This window comes from Fukomys damarensis, unplaced genomic scaffold (assembly GCF_012274545.1).
Source record: "Fukomys damarensis isolate Sample0158 unplaced genomic scaffold, DMR_v1.0_HiC HiC_scaffold_7, whole genome shotgun sequence".
Lineage (NCBI taxonomy): Eukaryota > Metazoa > Chordata > Mammalia > Rodentia > Bathyergidae > Fukomys > Fukomys damarensis.
This window is the reverse complement of record NW_022900919.1, coordinates 424593-442092: the sequence shown is the minus strand read 5'-3', so window position 1 is coordinate 442092 and position 17500 is coordinate 424593. Positions and strand designations below refer to the sequence as shown.

Here is a 17500-nt window from a genome sequence, read left to right as displayed (position 1 = left end):
GCGTAATGAGGCTCTTATTGTATTCTTTCCCTGCCTACTGACTGCCTTTTCCTACACTTGTATACAAGCTCTGCCCCTGAGTTCTACTCCCAGTCCTCAGATAGTTTTTGAAAATTACTGGAACACATGAAGTTATTAATAAAGCATCCCTGCTGATTAATAACATTTTCATTAAAGAGGACAGGGGTGTATTTCAGAGGTAGAGCCATGCTTATCATGTGCAAGCCCTTGGTTCTATACCCAGCACCACACATACACATAGCTATTGCTGCCAGCCTTTTAGATGTCTCATTTAAATTTGTCGTCCAGAAGCCAAATTGGCATCTGTAATTTTGTTTTGCTCAGAGGCCTTGGGTTCAATCTGCAGTCTCACTACCACAGCTACATTACTGTTGCTAGCTTCTCTCTGACATTCAACTGACATTGACCGAGTACTTGCTACGGGTTGGGTGGGCACTGGTTAAGCAGTTGCATGTGTTAGGCTATTTCATTCTCTCTCAGCCAAGATAGTTGGGAGACAGAGGATGAGGGATCATCTAAGGTCCTTTAGCTACAAGGTGGGGTTGAGGCTTGAATCCAGGGCCTTCTGGCTTGGCTTCTTCATACTTTGGTCTTTTATGTCTGTTATCAAGACTCCCCCCAGCACGGAGTCCTTGTCCTCCTAACTCTGTCTGCATTTTTTATCTTTCCTGGACTGGAAGGAAGACTTGCTTCCTGCTTCCTGAGATTTGACACGACACCAGGACACCAGTTCCAACTATGAACGACAGCGTCTGTGTCTTTTCCTCCTAATTATAGAGTCTGTCTTTAGACCCCTGCATTCCTCGCACAGCTTTCTTTAGGGTTATCTTCTATTGTCCTTTCATAGTGTGAGACTAGCTCAGTGAGGTATTAAAATAATCTACCTCTGCGGGGAAACTTAAATCTAAGGAGTATTGGTGTGGAAGATAAAATGTGTGTAAATAAGTATTAAAAACTAGACAAACCCAGTGTGGTTGTGCAGGCCTGTAATCCCAGCTACTCTGGAGGCTGAGGCAGGCGGATCTAAAGTTCAAGTCCAGCCTGGGTGAACTTTGGCTGTCTTAAAAGTGTGTGTGGGAGCACTGAGGTGTAAATGAGTGGTAGAGCACTTGCCTGGCAGGCACAGGCCCTGGTTTCTACCCACTTTACCACTACAACAGCAACAACAACAGCAGCAGCAGCAGCAGCAGCAGCAGTGAACATACGGAGATGTCAAGTGACAGGAAAACAATGCCTGGATCTTTACCCTAAGGGGTAAAGAGATTATCTCCTGTTTTTGTTCTAAGGACTCAGAAACTAACTTTTTGCCTATTTATGTGTATGTACTTGTTAACATCTTCTAATTATTGCTTTCTAGTTATCCTCTAATAATGTAATCAAATGTTTTAGCTCCTCTTCAGCAGTTTGAACCCCAGGTAACAACAGTCTGAAGTCTGCTAGTGGGGGCCTTTTATCCAGAGTTGTGGAGGAGCCACTGGGTTTAGCCGCCATGCTCACTGCTAATTGATTCAGATCTCCAGGATGGTTTCTTGACCTCTCTATATTTGGGGATACCTGAATGATAGGACTCATGATTCACTTTGTAGCTGTTATGAAGCTTAACACTAGGACACTTAAATAAGCATTTAGAAACAGCCCGGCGTTTAGTAAGTGATCAGTAAATATTAACTATTATTTTCCTTCACGTGAAAGGAGATAGTAGCCATTGAACACTTGATCTTTGATGTTCAGTTTTCATGTCCTTACACATCAGTGAGGAACTGGAAATCAACATTGAACATTCAATGAATAGGGTATAAAATATAAATGCAAGTCTTTTTGTGTGTGATATTTGGGATTGGATTGGTGTCAGTTGTGCTCTGCTACTGAAATACCTTTCCAGCTCTTTTTATTTTCTATTTTGAAAGAGGTTATCACTTGATCAGGTGGGACTCAAACTTGGGATCCTCTTGCCTCAGCCTCCCTCAGTGTTGGGATTTACAGGACTGGGTATGGCCAACACACCCAGCTACTAGTTTCTTATTTATAATTCAAGACAGTTAACTAAATAAGAAACCAGTTCACACATATTTACCATGAGAAAGATAAATTTGAGTCATTTATACAAAAAGGGTTGCACCTTGATATCATAATGTTAGTGAACTAAATCAGACACATAGTTTAAATATCACATGGTTTCTCTTATATGAGAAAAAAAACTATATATAAATAAATTGCAAAATAACAAGAGGAAACAGAAAGTTATTGTAATGCAGCATGGACAATTTATTTAAAAGTAATACCTTGGTTTAGTGTAATTATCATATATGTTTTATGTTTGTGACCTATTTAGTCTGACTATTAATCTGTATGTAAGATAATTAACCTGATAAAGACTTGTAAAAAAATAAATCTGATGCTTGAAAAAAGAGGGAGGCTGGAGAGGAAGTGGAAAAATTGAGATGTGTTATATACATGTACCAACTCGCCACAATAAATATTATACTACAAACATGTACTAATAAAAGTAAACAATAAAATAAAGTGAACTTTTATAGCATTTGAAGGTGTTTGATGCTGTCCTATAATTGAAACAGTCCAACATGCATTCACAGTAGTAGTTCAATATAGGGTAGGGCTAGTCTATGTTCATTCTGACACACTGGTAGTTACTGTTATAAATGGAACCACTAACTAGTGTTTCTGGCTCTTTTTTTGTGTTAATTTCCCTTTTTCATTTTGCCTTTTTTCTTTTTTTTTTTTATTTTTGCCTTTTTTCAATTGAAATGACAAGAAGGAGTGAATGCTTTTTGAGTACCAGTGTTTTACCATTTTCGATGTTAGTTATCTGATTCTCTTGATCTCATTGGATCTTTTCTGCTACTTGTAACGTAAAATGCTACTGTTCAGATTGCAAGGAAGTTAGATATTTTCTTAATGACTGTTTGCCAGTAGTACTGGTAGATTTTAAACCTTGGTCCTTGAAAGAGTATTTTTCAGATTTTTTTGTGCAGTTCTTTCCAGAATGTCTCAGAAGATAGGAGTAGCCCTATGTAAATGTATAACTTTTTAGCCCAATTTACCAATAGTATTGAAAAATCTCTGCTTCATGTTCTATCCATTTGGATTTATGATTTGATATATGTGTATAAGATACAGAAATGTTAAAGTTAATATAGAAATATTAATCTCAAAAGTATCCAAATTTAATTTTCTGTGCTTTGAGGTAATTAATTCATAATGTAAAGTAGATTTTTTTTAAGAATGAATTTTTTCTTTTCAGAGTGAAGGAAAATGTCTTTATTTAAAGCCCGTGATTGGTGGTCTACTATTCTGGGAGAAAAAGAAGAATTTGATCAAGGCTGTTTGTGTTTGGCTGATGTTGACAATAGTGAGAATGGGCAAGGTAAGCAATTTCTCTGGCTGTACAGTGTTTTTTGTTGTTGTTTTCAGTGCTGCAGATTGAACCAGGGCCTCACTTATTTCTATTAGCGCTTCTTACTGGGTTACCACCAGTGGTACGCTGAGATATTGTCCCCCAATCCCTAGTTTGTGGCTAACTGGGAGCATCTTCCTCTGTTTTTTCAAGCAAGTACTCTATTACTGAGCTATATTCCAACCCTCAGGACCATGTATTTTGGAGCAAAACAATGAAAATAGCAAATAAAAACAACTTATCCTATTAAATATGTACTTTATAGAACATAATGAAACTGTCATAATTACAACATTCATTCATTCATCTGAGTCAGGGTTTCACGTAGTCTAGGCTGGTGTCAAGCTCACTGTGTAGCCCAGGCTGACATTTGTCAAATCATTGCTGACATTGTCATAATACTGAAACAACTTCTTGTCCTATTCTTATGTAATTTATTCCTCTTTACATCTTCGTATGTTTTAAATGGTCTTTAAAAATGTTTAGTTATACATCATTGACATGAAATTCATAAAGGAAGTCCTCAATTTAGGAACATTTCAGTTGCGAATTTTTACAGATATACTACTGTATATAAGACTCACTTTGTTGGCTTACAAACAAATTTGATCTATGAACAATTCTCTTGGAGCAGAACTTGTTTGTAAATCAAGGGCTTACTGTATGTGTTTTAAATCATTTATAAACATGAGCTTTTATTTTGTTTTATTGTTTTTTGGTACCAGGGATTGGACTTGGGTCCTTGCGCTTGCAAGGCAGGTCACTGAACTGCTGAGCTAAATCCCTGGCCCCATGAACTTTTATTTTGTAAGCCAGATAATCATTGGCTTCTTAGAACAGAAGTTTCATATACCTTTTCTTTTGTTCAATGTTGTAAATATTGTGCTCTTACACTTCTCTTGATTAATTTTTTTTTTTTTTTGGTACCGGGCATTGAACTCGGCATTGAGCTTGCAAGGCAGATGGCAGAACCGCTGAGCTAAATCCCTGGCCCCTTCTTACACTTTTCTTTATTCTGTTTCTCTTTATTATATTTAAAACAGTAGGATCTGGGAAAAAGTGAAAAGAGAAAATTATATTGGCAAAGAAAAGCTATAGACCCTAAATGACATTTTGTACCATGTCAGTTGTTTCTGAAGGGTAATCAGGCCCTACCTCACTCAAGCCTCTGTTCAAAGGGCATCCTTGGAATGTTCCTAAAGGATCATTCAACCTGTCTCTGCCCAGCTCTTATAGCTGTGAGTGCCACAGTGTTTGGCCACATAAAAGATGTCCCGCAGAAATACCTGCCAGAGAGGACACCTTCAAACCCACTGCTGCCCAAATTCTCCATAGTGCATCTTGGTTGGAAACTGTACTTATTGATCATCTGAATAATGTGCTGTTGCTCATTTATTTCTGTTAGCACTCCTTACACCAGTGGGTTACCAGTATTTTGAGGTAGTTCCCCAACCCCTAGTTTGTGGCCAACTGGGCTCCCTCTGTTTTCCCAGGCAATATATAAAAGCATTTCTGCTTGTGTTTGTGGCACATAGATAAAACATTGATCATTATTTCCCAATATTCTGGAGTGTTTTATATATATATGAAGATTATACCGGATGTAGGAGATCTTATAAGATGGCATTCTCTGTTGGTAAAAGGGGTGATAGGGGCCAGTTATCTGCATTTTGAGAATTAATTCTTTTTCTCTCTCTTTTGTTTTCTTTCTTTTTGTTTGTTTGTTTGAGCCAGGTTCTTGCTATGTAGTTCAGGCCAAACTGTAGCTCAACCTTTTCTAGAGCTCATAGTGATCCTCCTGCCTCAGCCTTCTGAGTGTTTGGATTATAGGCACGTACCACCATGCCTGTCTGCATTTTGAGAATTTCTAAAATTGAATGGTGGTACTCTAAAACTTGAGAATTATTATTATCACTCTTACTACGTGGTAGGTTGATAACAGCAGTTTTGGATATGTTCTGTTTGAGATAGAAATCCTGGGTATAAAGAGTGGAGGTGGAGATTTGGGAGTGAGGACTATACTGTTTGTATATGAAGCCCTGAGAATGGGTGAAAGTACATAGAGAGAGAAGTTGGAATAAGAGAGAGAGAAGAGTAAGGTTGTAATCTGGAAAACGCAGGCAGTAAAAGGGGTGTGGGACACTGGTCATGATCGATTCTGAATAGGTTGGCAGAGGCAGGTGGATCAGTTGGACTGGTATCTGGGAGGAAAGGCTTCCTGACAAGAGGACTGACAAGTGTCCCTGCCACTTAGCAGCAAGTGGTTCATTACCATCCCTGATGTGGGTGGGTGAGTGGCCTCCATTGTAACAAGATCTAGATTTGCAGAGGATGAGACTGAGATGGGGAGGCTGTTTAAAGCTCTCCAAAGAACTTAGCTGGGAAGGGATGATGACTGGGGGTAGTGTAGGCTCAGTGTGTAGGACAGAGGTTATGACTGACCAAGCCAGGATCCTGGGCAGACAGTCAGTGATGGGATCAGATATGCAGAGCGAAGGGTTAACTGACCTTGAACAGGCCCTCTTTCACTGTGATTGAAAGCAAGCTGGTAAGAGTGGGTATAGATGGGGAGGTTGCAGGTGTGCTGATTAACTCAACTCTGTGATCCATTAGACTTTAGTACTGGCAAATTTGGTTATTAAATAGAGGTGTGCAAGGAATCACCAGGAATGCCTGTTTTAAATTTTTGATGTTAAATTTTGGAAGGTATCCAAAATCTAGCATGAGAATCGTACTGATTTTGGTGGAGAAACTGAAACTGAGTTCTGTGTGGCTCTCCTAATATCATTTTCCTTAAATGTACAAATCTGGAGTCAAATAGGTGCTCTAAATTTTCATAAATTGATGGGAAAAAAGAATACATTGGCTTTGTTCTCCCACTGGGTAATCTGTGTTAAAAATTCATGTATAAAAGGAAAAGAAAAAAAATTCACGTATTACTGTTTCTGTAGTTAGGAATAACAGTGTCTTTCTGAAGTCTAGAGTTACTACCTTAAAGCCTGATATTCAGCATTCTTGAAAAAATCTTGGGCATTTCCTTTCCTGAGTCCACCTGGGGAGATGATGTCCCATTCAGTAGGCATGCATGGTGTGATCCCAGTGACCAGGTACAGTGGTTCCTGGGATCTGAATCTGTACACTGTTATACATATGGGAGTGGGCAGAAGCCAGGACTGTCTGGTCTGGATGCTAGGGTTAGTCTTCTTTGTCACTGACATGGAACATTCATGTTATAGACTTCAAAGGAATAAGGCCTTAACAAAAGTGATAGACGCATAGTAGTGCTTTCTTACAATTGAATATTATTCAGAAGAAAGTTTTAATGGCTTTTTACTGGCTTTCTGGTCATTTAATTTCTGGGTAATTCAATATTAGTTAATTAATCATAGGTTAAAGTCTGTGATCAATCAGACTGTTGAGTTCTGGTTACTGTACTAGTCCTTTTGATTGTTTAAAAAGTCATACATACACATTGTGATTCTTGGTGTTAATTTATTACCGTATAGCCTTGGCTGTCTTGACTTCCTTTTATTTCTGAAAGTAGGGCTGTACTGAAGTCAAATCTTGGTGATTTATTGAGTTACAATGGGGTTTAGGGAATGACAGGATACAGGGAAACTCAGTGGGTACATTTTAGAAAAATTTGGCAGCTTAGTTCTTCCAGTTTCCACGGCTTTTTTGGTAAATTGAGACAGGGTCTTACTCTGTAGTTCAGGCTGAGCTTAAACCCTCTATGGAGTCTAGGCTAACTTTGAATTTGTGATCCTCCTGCCCCAGTCTCCTGAGTGCTGGTATTACAGATGCATGCCAGCATGTAGCTGCTTTCTAGATTCTCTGAGTAACTCCATTATAATAGTGTAATCATTCTTTCTGATCGGTATCATTACTTTTACTTAAAAACCTGAAGAGATTTGTTAAGTTACATGTTGCTGTGGTCTAAAACCCAAAGAATGCATCTCTGAATAGATTATTAGTTCTTAAGTCCCCTGTTATAAGTGGTAAGAAATTCTTCCATCATTTCCTGAGTCGCTAACTTATTCTTTGCCTTAAAATGAAGATTTGAGGTTCAGATTTATTCTTCACTTATTTTATTTTATCTGGTACCTTTAGAAAACAACATCTTGCATAGGGTTTGGCATTTCTCCCTATCGAATAGCCTGTGGATACAGCTGTCTGGTCCCCTGGAGTTTCCTTGCAGCGAGCAGGCTCTGGGTAACTTGAGTTATCTGGTACTATACACAATATGTGCCCAGTACATACCTAGAATACTGACAAGCTTAGTACCCCAGCTTAGCTCAGGGAGCCATTCCAAATCCCCTTGCAGGTCTTGATACTTGCAGTTTATTCTCTGGTGCTCATTTCTACATCAGTTATTCCTTCAACCCATTTTTTTGCACCTAATGACAGAGATAAATGATCCATTTACTTAAAAAGGAGATTGGAATGAGAGTGAGGCAGCATCCTCAAATGCCTGCCGAGTTGGACTGGCCCCACCTTAGTTGGTGGGTGCAGTTATGAACAAAGGGCTTCAGAAACCTCATGGGCCTCTGGAGTGCTGCCATGAGATCATCCAGCCCCACAGTCCTTGCCATTTGTATAACTGCATTTGGGTTTGAGATTGCTGTGAGAGGACCTCTCTATAGGGTTATTGTGAAGACTTCAGGAGTTAGTACTTAGATCATTGCCTAATAAATGTGTAGAGTTTCTAGGAATATTGTAACAAAGTATCCAGATTGGTGGCTTAAAATACTAGAAATGTATCTTCTCATAATTCTACTGGCTTAGGGTTAGATACACAAAAAGTCTATGAGAATTCAAGATTTAAGAGACTTGGTACATATTCAAAGTTAAAATAACTCCAACTTTTATGACTACACATTGTTTTAAAGCAACTTACTATATTTTAAAATTTCATATTTATACTCTTAAAGCATCACCATATTATTTGGGCAGACACAGTTTAACCTGTAACACCTATGATATTCCCCACAATGGCAAGACTAGGCATTGTTAACCAGGGCATTGTAGTGAGGCCCCAGAATCCTTTCTAGTAGTGTTTTTGATGGTCACAATTAGTTGTACAGGTGATAATTTATGTTGAAATCAGTTTACAATCTTATACTTGTGCTTTGATAAAATATTTTGTTTTGACTGAGATAAATTTTGACTCTAATGCCAAATCAAGGCTTGAATACACTTGAATATTGGCAGTGTAAAGCTTTTTGCCCTTCTGGTGGTTGGGATTGAACATAGGGTTTCCTGCCTTCGAGGCACCCCCAGCTCTAAAGCTGCTTTTCTTTTTTTTGGTACCGGGGATTGAACCTGGGTCCTTGTGCTTGCAAGGCAGGCAACCGAACCACTGAGCCAAATCCCTGGCCCTAAAGCTGCTTTTTAAAAGCATATGTTCTTCAAACTTGTTCACTTTAATTACATCTTCAGTTCGCAGAGTAGTGGCCTCTGTATATGAAGCATCTTTTACTATTTAGATTTCTTTTATACATTGGAGGGTTTCTTCCCTAAGATAGGATGTTTCTTTCTTATACCTTTTTTTTTTTTATCAAAATCTCTCTACAGACAAAATAATTGTGGGCAGTTTTATGGGATACCTTAGAATCTTCAACCCCCGTCCTGTAAAAGCTGTTGATGCAGCTCAGGCTGAAGATCTGCTCTTAGAAGTGCATCTACGAGATCCAATTCTTCAAGTGGAAGTAGGAAAGTTTGTTTCGTAAGTACAGTCCACTAATCCTGGTATTGCATGTGCAGAGTGTCAGTCCCTTACTGTGTCATTTCTATGGATTCTTCAAAGAGGAATTACCTGTATTCTGAAGATTATCATGCAGGTGTTCCTCATGTACTGAGTGTTTTTCTATGTGGAAACCTCCATATTTATGATAGAATAATTTAGAGCCTTTTTATAGTAACAAACCCAAGATACCTAACATTATAGAGTCTGAAAGGAAAATTGATAATTTCTAAAAGTAACCAAATAAAGAAGTAGAATGCATTTACTTATTTAAAGAGCAAATTGTCCAATTCATGTGTCTATTTAAATGACTAGCCATAATGCCAGATAATTGTTACTTTTTGGCTTATAACTTTAAAGTTTACTTATATGGAGTCTTGTCTTGAAGGAAGAAGTCGGTTTAACTCACTAAATAAATCCTCTCCATATAAGAAATTTATTTCAAAGTACTTTACTTTTAAACCTCATTTATTTTAGAAAATTATTAATCTAAACTGTGTAATATTTCTGCATTTTATTTCCTGATGATATTGCTGATTTATTCTATTTTCATACATTGTCTTGAAATTGAGCCTGTATTTCTTGATCTTTTAAAAGTATTGTGAAAAGTTATCAGGTAGTCACAGTTGATTTCTTTACCTCTTTTTTTGAGCGCTCTGTGCCTTCCTAAATCCATTTAGAGCCCTGAATTCTGAATTTGGCTCACTCTCTTTGCTCATCATAATTGATTGGCCCCAAGTACCATTTGTTCAGGGGTCTGACTTCTGCTTGGAAAGCATCCAAGTCCTCCAGCACATTCTCTGCTCTCTAGTGACAGCTTTATATTGCTTGGGAACTTACAGTGTGGATCCTTAGCCAGGGCATGAGGTAATACTTTTATATGTGGGGGCAGGCTGGACTGGGGAGTTGTATGATGTATAAGGCTGGTTATTTCTATTCCTTCTAGTAGCAGATGATGACTAGTGTGAGTCAGTGTTCTCACATGGTGACAGAATACCCAAATATAACTTAAATGAGGAGGTTTATTGTGGCTCATGGTTGCAGAGTTTTCAGTCCATCGTCAGCAGTCCTGTTACTTTCGGCCTGTGGTGAGGCAGAATTATGGTGGAGGAAACTTCTCATATACGTGGCAGCCAGGAAGTGGAGATGGTAAGAAGCCAGAGAGGAAGGGGCCAGGGACCAGATGTAGTTCTCAAGGTGGTACTACAGGATGTGCGCCTCTCAGCCAGGCCTCCTTCTGAGTTCTCCTCACTTCTCGCCAGTGCCATCAGATTGTGATTCCATCAGTAAATTTTGTTTACTTATAGTGGTTGTAGTTGTGAAATTATTTTATAGCTTTTTTGGTTATATCTGAAACTAACATTTAAGATCTTTAAAAACCTTTTCTATTTTTCAGAGGAACGGAAATGCTTCATTTGGCTGTGTTGCATTCTAGAAAACTTTGTGTCTACTTTGTCTCAGGTAAGAACCATATTCCTTCTTAATGTGGAATTTATATTACAAACTGGGCTTCTTAATATAAGGTGGATATTCCCTAGACTTGACTTGTTAAAGAAGACAAAACAGTCATTGCTCGGTTTTCTTGTCTTTGTTAGCATTTTCCCATCATTCATTATTTTTTCAGATATTTAAAGTATTGTATTTTCTTGTTTCCTGTTTCTTTGTGTACTTTTATTTCTAGCAGGTGATTCCTTCTGTTCCCTTGCTATCTGGAATTGTGTCCAGGATTGCCTAGGACTAGTAGACGCCTCTTCTGTGGACATAGGATCCTTAAGTCTTGAGAAATGTTCAGTAGTAATAGCAAAATTCATTAGATGTTGAGTCACAGTGGCTGAGATGCATTTTCATGGTAAATGTCAGGTGTTTTCTCTTTATGGTTCCAATATTTTGGCTTTGGATTGTCTTCCTTACCTAGGTTATGAGGCTTAAGCAGGTTTCATTCTCTGATATGCTTCTGTGGGGCAGCATTTGAGTTCAGCATTTACTTACTGAAAATAAAGGGTAACTTTAGCTTTTTAATTTCAGTTGTTAGATATGTTTTAGTTCAAATGCATTCTTTTAGTGTGTTGCTGTATGTCAATGTGTCTAGTTATTCCAGGCTCTTTTTATCCCACCCAGTGAATTGGCCTGGACAACCACTAAACAGGTAAACACAAGTTTTATTTAAAGTAAAGAAAGAAAGAGGAAGAAGTGAAGAGAAGAGAAGAAAGGAAAGAGTGGAGAGAAGCATGAGAAGAGATATATCCCACGAGCAGAATGGGCCACTGCAGAAATAGGAGAGCAGGACAAGATGACTCAATGGCTGAGAAGTCAGTGGCCACTGTCTTACATCTTTCCAGATCTGGTTCACTGGCTGTGGTTGACAGGTCACATCTTATTGATCAGTCTCTGTTCTGGTTCAGGTTATATCTTGTACCATGTGTTCAGGCATCCTGCCAAGGCCCTAATCTTGTGCCTCATATGGATGTCAGTTCTGGGGACTGTTAGTATGGCTATGATAAAGCGAAGTTTCTGCAGGGCTACTCCATGTACAAAATTCTTTATGCTTTCTTTTGGGATTTTCTGTAAGTGTTAGTTTCTAGGATTTGAATTTGTTTGTCTTATTCTCTTGATTTTTGGCCTTCTTTGTAACTTCTCTTTGAGTGGTAATTTGTATGTGCCATCACTAAGCTGAATATTCACAGGCAATCTCTTTGGGGCGAAGAGCTGCAGCCCTGGTGGCCAGCATATGGTGTAGTGTAACATCCGGAACATGCTCATTGAATGGATGGGTGACATATTTCTAGGTGGTGCTGAGATAGTGGGCAGTGGCTTTGTATCCTCTCTACCTCATGTGTGCTCTTTCCATCCCCTCCTCATTACCATGGTTGCTTTCTTTGCCACTTTATTTATATCTGAGGCTGATGGAGTGCACTCTTGCTGGTTTCATGGCAAAAGATGCTGCTCCTCCTAGCAGAAGAGCACATGTTTATATTTCAGAATAAATGAAGAAGGTACTGTATAGGTCACTTTATTCACGCATCTAGATCTTTTGTTTTGTTGTGTTTTGTTTTGGTGATACCGGGGTTTAAACTTGGACCTTTGTGCTCACAAGGCAGGCAACGGAACCACTGAGCCAAATCCCCAACCCTCTGTTTCTGATCATAAGCATAACTTATCAAATACTAAATGCTGCTGATCCATTTTCTACAGGTGATTCAGGTTTATCTTTGTTTATGGAAGAGTAGCACTCTGTTTTGTATAAATATCACGTTTTCTTTATCCACTTATCTGTTAATGGACACAGGCTGCTTCCAAGATTTAGCTATTACAAATTATGCTGCTGTAAACATGGGTATACATGTATCCCTATAACATATGTCTTTGAGTCTTTTAGCAACATACCTAGAAGGGAAATAGCTGGGTCAGATGTAACTTCTGGTTCTCATCTTTTGAGGAGATGATGGTTATAAGAGTTTACATTTCCATCAACATTATAGAAAGATTCTTTTTCCCTATAACATCACTAGCATTTATTATTATTTGAGTTCTTTGATGATGACCATTCTTTCTGTGGTAAGATAATGTCTCAGTATTGTTTCAATTTATATTTTTCTGTTTTTTTTTGTTGTTTTGTTTTTTTTTTGGTACTGAGGATTGAACTCGGGTCCTTGTGCTTGCGAGGCAGGCCACCAAACTGCTGAGCTAAATCCCCGGCTTAATTTATATTTTCCTAATGGCCAGTGATGTTGAGTATTTATTGGCCATTTGTACTTCTACTGTGAAGTATCTTTTCATTTCACTTTCCTGTTTTTTGATTGGGTCTTTACTTTAGGGGGATCAAATATTTTTGAGTTCTTTAGGTATGAATCTTCTGTATGAAGAATAGCTGGCAAAATTTTTTTCCTCACTGTGGGTTGTCTTTTCACTCTGTTGGTAATTTTGCTGGGCAGAAGTTTTAAAACTTGATATGATCCCATTTGTTGATTCTCAGTATTATATCTTGTGCCATTGGGGTTCTGTTCAGAATGTCATTCTCTACACTTATAACTTTAAGAATTTTACTTATTTTATCTTCCAGCAACTTAAGTGTTTCTGTTTTACCATTTAGTTCTTTGCTCTGTTTTGGTTTTAGTTTAGTACATGGTGAGAGATATGGGTCTAGATTCAATCTTCTGCATGTGGATGTTCAGTTTTCCCAGCACAATTTATTGAAGAGGCTATCTTTCCTCCAGTGTATGCTTTTGGCCTCTTTGTGAAAGATCAAATAGTTGAGGGTGCTTGGTGTTATTCCTGTATCCTTTATTCTGTTCCATTGACTCTCATGTATGTTTTATTTCAGTATCATGCTGTTTTTATTATAATAGCTTGTAATATATTTTTAAGTCTGGGATTGTGATGCCTCCTGCTTTGCTCTTGCTACCTTTGGCTATTCTGGGTCTCTTCTGCTTTTGTATGAATTTTAGGATTGCATTATTGAGTGCTGTTGGTACTTTGATTGAGATCGTGTTAAATGTTAATATCATTTTGAAAGTACGGCCATTTTGACTGTATTGGTTCTGGCTATCCATAAGTAGGTAGTATCTTTCCACTATTTTGGGGATACTGGGGATCGAACTTGGACTCTTGCGCTTTCAAGACAGGCAGCAAAACCACACTGAGCTAAATCTCTGGCCCTTCTTTCAACTTTTTCAAGGCAGGGTCTCTATATAGTCCAAGCAGGCCATTAACTCACTGTGTAGTCCCAGGATGGCTTTGAAGTCATAGTGTTCCTCTTGCTTCAACATATATTGGTATGTGACATCTATTGTTAGCATTTTCAGGGGCACAGAACTAGCAAATGCTTCTCCTGTATGCATGTATTAAACTATGTATTAGTTTGTTTATGTATTAGGTTAGTTTTTGCTTTATTTCATAGGAACTCAGGACACAGAGACATCTTCAGGCCAGATTTAGTTTTTATTGAACACCCCCCACACACACACACCCAAGGGATGAGAGAAGGCCAGGCAGAAAAAGGAATAGGGGAGGAAAAGATCTTTTATTTTCCTTTATCTGTCTTAAATTCTGCAGCTAGGACTTTGAACATTATACACAAATGTTTTTGGACCCTGAGGATTGAACATCATGCCTCATACATGCCACATAAGTACAGTACTACTTAGCTACACCCTCAGCAGCCCTGAAGATTGGCCAAAAATATGTTAACAAAAGAAAAACAAATTATTGACCTGTATGTTGCATCTGTACACATGGGAGCATCCTATGTGAGTGACCCAATGGGGCATTGTAGCACTTGGGCTTCAATACCATTATAGGCTAAGCAAAGGATATGTACTTTGGGATTCTAGGCCAGGAAATTGACCAGGAAAAGTATGGTAAACAAGGGTTTACAGTAAAGTTTATTATGTAGATTTAAATTAGGGCCTCCTTTTTCATTGATGAATTAAGATGTTGCCAATCAGTTGAAGGTTTTTTTGCTCACTTCAGAGAAAAATCATGAACCAGGCAAAACACAGCTCTTCTATTGGTTCTGATGCCAAAGATTGTCACCAGTTGGTGCTGTGTGCCGTTTTAGATACTGGTGGTTGTAGGTGTCTCCTGTTGCCAGCCACCTCTGTTCCATGCCAGTTTGTGCTGGACTCTCATTCAACTGTGCCAGATGCTGGTCTCTGTCCCTGATTTTCATTAGATCCTGTTCTCTGGAGTTGTTTGGGCTAATGGCCTTTAGTATCTGTAGCTCTTTATTTTATTTTATTTATTTCTTTTTTCTGGTATCAGGGATCAAACTCAGGACCTTGTGCTTGTGATCAGGCACAGCACCACTGAGCTAAATCTCCAGCTCTATATCTCTTTCTTTTAGAGCAATCACTTTGTCCACACTACTTATGACATTAATTACATGGAGATTTACAGGACCTTCTGAGTCCACACTACCCAAGAAATAAGTCACAAGCAGATAGATGTACAGTATCACCAGAGTGAGTCTTTTCTGAACAGGCCCTGTGTTGCAGGATGGGGGTTAGTGCACCAAAGGAGCCCTCTTCGACCAACCCTAGAAGGGTGAGGGTTGCTGTTTCTGTAGCCACAGCAGTCCTGTGAGTGGTCCATGTACAAGCCTGCTGATTGATCCAAGCTGGTCTAAAGGCAAACCTGACTTGGACCTGTTGAGGGATCCAAATTCAGTTTTACCTTGTTTAAATTGAGGCTTACTGCAGTCAGTGAAGACATCTCATGGAGCCAGGACAGCTGCCATGGTGGCTTCTCTACTGAGGTTTGAGGAGGGTGAGGTTCTTAATAAATGCTTCTGATCCCCCATTCATCTTGGTTATGTTAGGGGTGGTGTCCCTGCCACTTCTGCAGAGAGGTGGCAGTGTCTGGAGCTGCTGGATCAGGAAGGAGCACTACAGCTGACCGCAAAGTGCACTCCTGTGGGAGCAGCCTGTAGGGGTATGGCTGCTATATAACTGGAAGGACACTGAGACCCATTGTTGCAGTCCACTCTGGGGTGTGAGGGGGAGGAAAGAGAAGTGGGGGAGAGGGGTGAGAGAGCCCTTGGCCAGATCCTTCCCCCATTCTTGCACTAGAGGAGCAAGAAGGAGGGAGCCAAGCATGTTTTATCTCCCTCAGAATCTTCTTCCCTGGTACAGGATGTCTTTATAAATGGAAATTTCCTTTATAAATGTCAATTTGCTTTACAAAATGAAATTTGTGCCCTCTTTTTAGAGCTTTTTCTGCTATTTTTCAGGATTCTTTAGGTCAAAATACTCCATTTGCCAAAGAAGCCTGTCCTATGGGTGACATACTTGGTACATTTAGTGGACGTGGCATAGTTTTCCCCACCCTACTCCAGACAAAGTCTTTCTGTGTTGCCTAGGCTGACTTCAAACTCCTGGGTTCAGGTGATCCTCTTGCCTTAGCTCCCAAGTAGCTGGGGTTACAGGTGCGCTGTTCCTGCACCTGGCTTGAAGTGGGGTAATTTTTTTTCATTCTTTCTTTTTTTTTTTTTGGTACTGGGGATCGAACTCTGAATCTTGTGCTTGCTAGGCAGGTGACAGAATCACTGAGCTAAATTCCCACCCCGCCCCCTTTTTTTTGAAGCACTGAATTTTTGATGTTACTTTCTTTGCATTGACAGTACCTCAGGAAAGTGTAATCTTTACGGGGGGAAGACACAATTCCCTAAAGGCTGCTAAATGGTGGGCAATTAGGCATGCGGATATATAGTGCCTGCCTTTGAAGACCTTATTTGAGTCCTGTCAGTTGTATGATTTTGGGGGAAACTTCTTAAAATTTTTTTTAAAATTTAAGGTACCTGCATTATAAATTGAAGAAAAAGTATATTCTTACAATCTCAGTACATGATGATAAGTCCTTCTGGGGAAGAAAACTGAAACAAAAAACAAAACCCTCAGAACTCCAAATATATGATGATATAAAATATATTTATATTTAGATCGTTTTATTGATTGAATATACCTAGTTTGAGGATTGTTTCATTTACATTGGGACAATTTAAAATTTTATTTGACCTTAATATTTTGAATGAATAAAGAGCAAAGCTGCTTTTTTAAATGGATAGTTACTTCTTGAGTCTTTTCCTTTCCAGCGGTTTTTTTTCTTTCCACTTGCAGTATTGGTGGTTGAACCTAGAGCCTTTACAGTGAGCTACATCCCCAGCCTCTTCTCATTAAAAAAAATGGTACTGGGGATCGAACTTAGGACCTTGCACCTGCGATGCAGGCACCAGAACCACTGAGCTAAATCCCTGGCCTTTAAAAAAATATTTTTAAAAAATGTTGAGACATGGCTTTGATAAATGGTTAAATTTCCCAGGCTGAGCTTGAACTTGTGGTACTCCTGCCTCAGCCTCCCAGAATGCTGGGATTACAAGCAAACAAACACCATCATGTTTGGCTTCTGACATTTCTTTGCCTCTTGATCTCTTGCCTGAGCACTATTCTATAGATCTAAGTATTCTCAAAAGTCTATTACCAGAGAGTAAATACAAGTAAAGAATCTTTTCTCTTTTGGAGAGAAAAAGAAAATCATTGTGGCAAAATGACCTATTAAATATAAAGAGAATTTTTTTGTTTTAAAGGAGATCCTTCTTGGTTGACTAAAACGTATTGTCCTGTTTACTTGCTAAGGGAAGCTTATGAGACCTCTTCCTTAAATTAGGATATAATATATTAGGGGATTGACTATTTTGAGAGTTGGGGCTATATTATTTTATTGATTTAATTTTGTTATTGTTTAGCATTACCACAGTATGCACTGAGAGGTGAAGAGCTTGTCAATCTTTTTTTTTTTTTTTTTTTTTTTTTTTTTTTTTTGGTTTT

General features: G+C 38.7%; 1 protein-coding gene across 3 annotated transcripts in view; it reads left to right on the top strand.

Annotated features, from left to right (window-relative positions):
• LOC104853204 (protein PTHB1) overlaps positions 1-17500 on the top strand; it is a 285577-nt gene that overhangs the window by 2637 nt on the left and 265440 nt on the right. For all 3 annotated transcript variants that reach the window (XM_033761023.1, XM_033761024.1, XM_033761025.1), the window contains exons 2-4: positions 3284-3406; positions 9011-9161; positions 10576-10640. In XM_033761023.1, the coding sequence (XP_033616914.1) occupies positions 3295-3406; positions 9011-9161; positions 10576-10640 (328 nt within the window). In that variant the 5' untranslated portion in view covers positions 3284-3294. The remainder of the gene's footprint in view (positions 1-3283; positions 3407-9010; positions 9162-10575; positions 10641-17500) is intronic.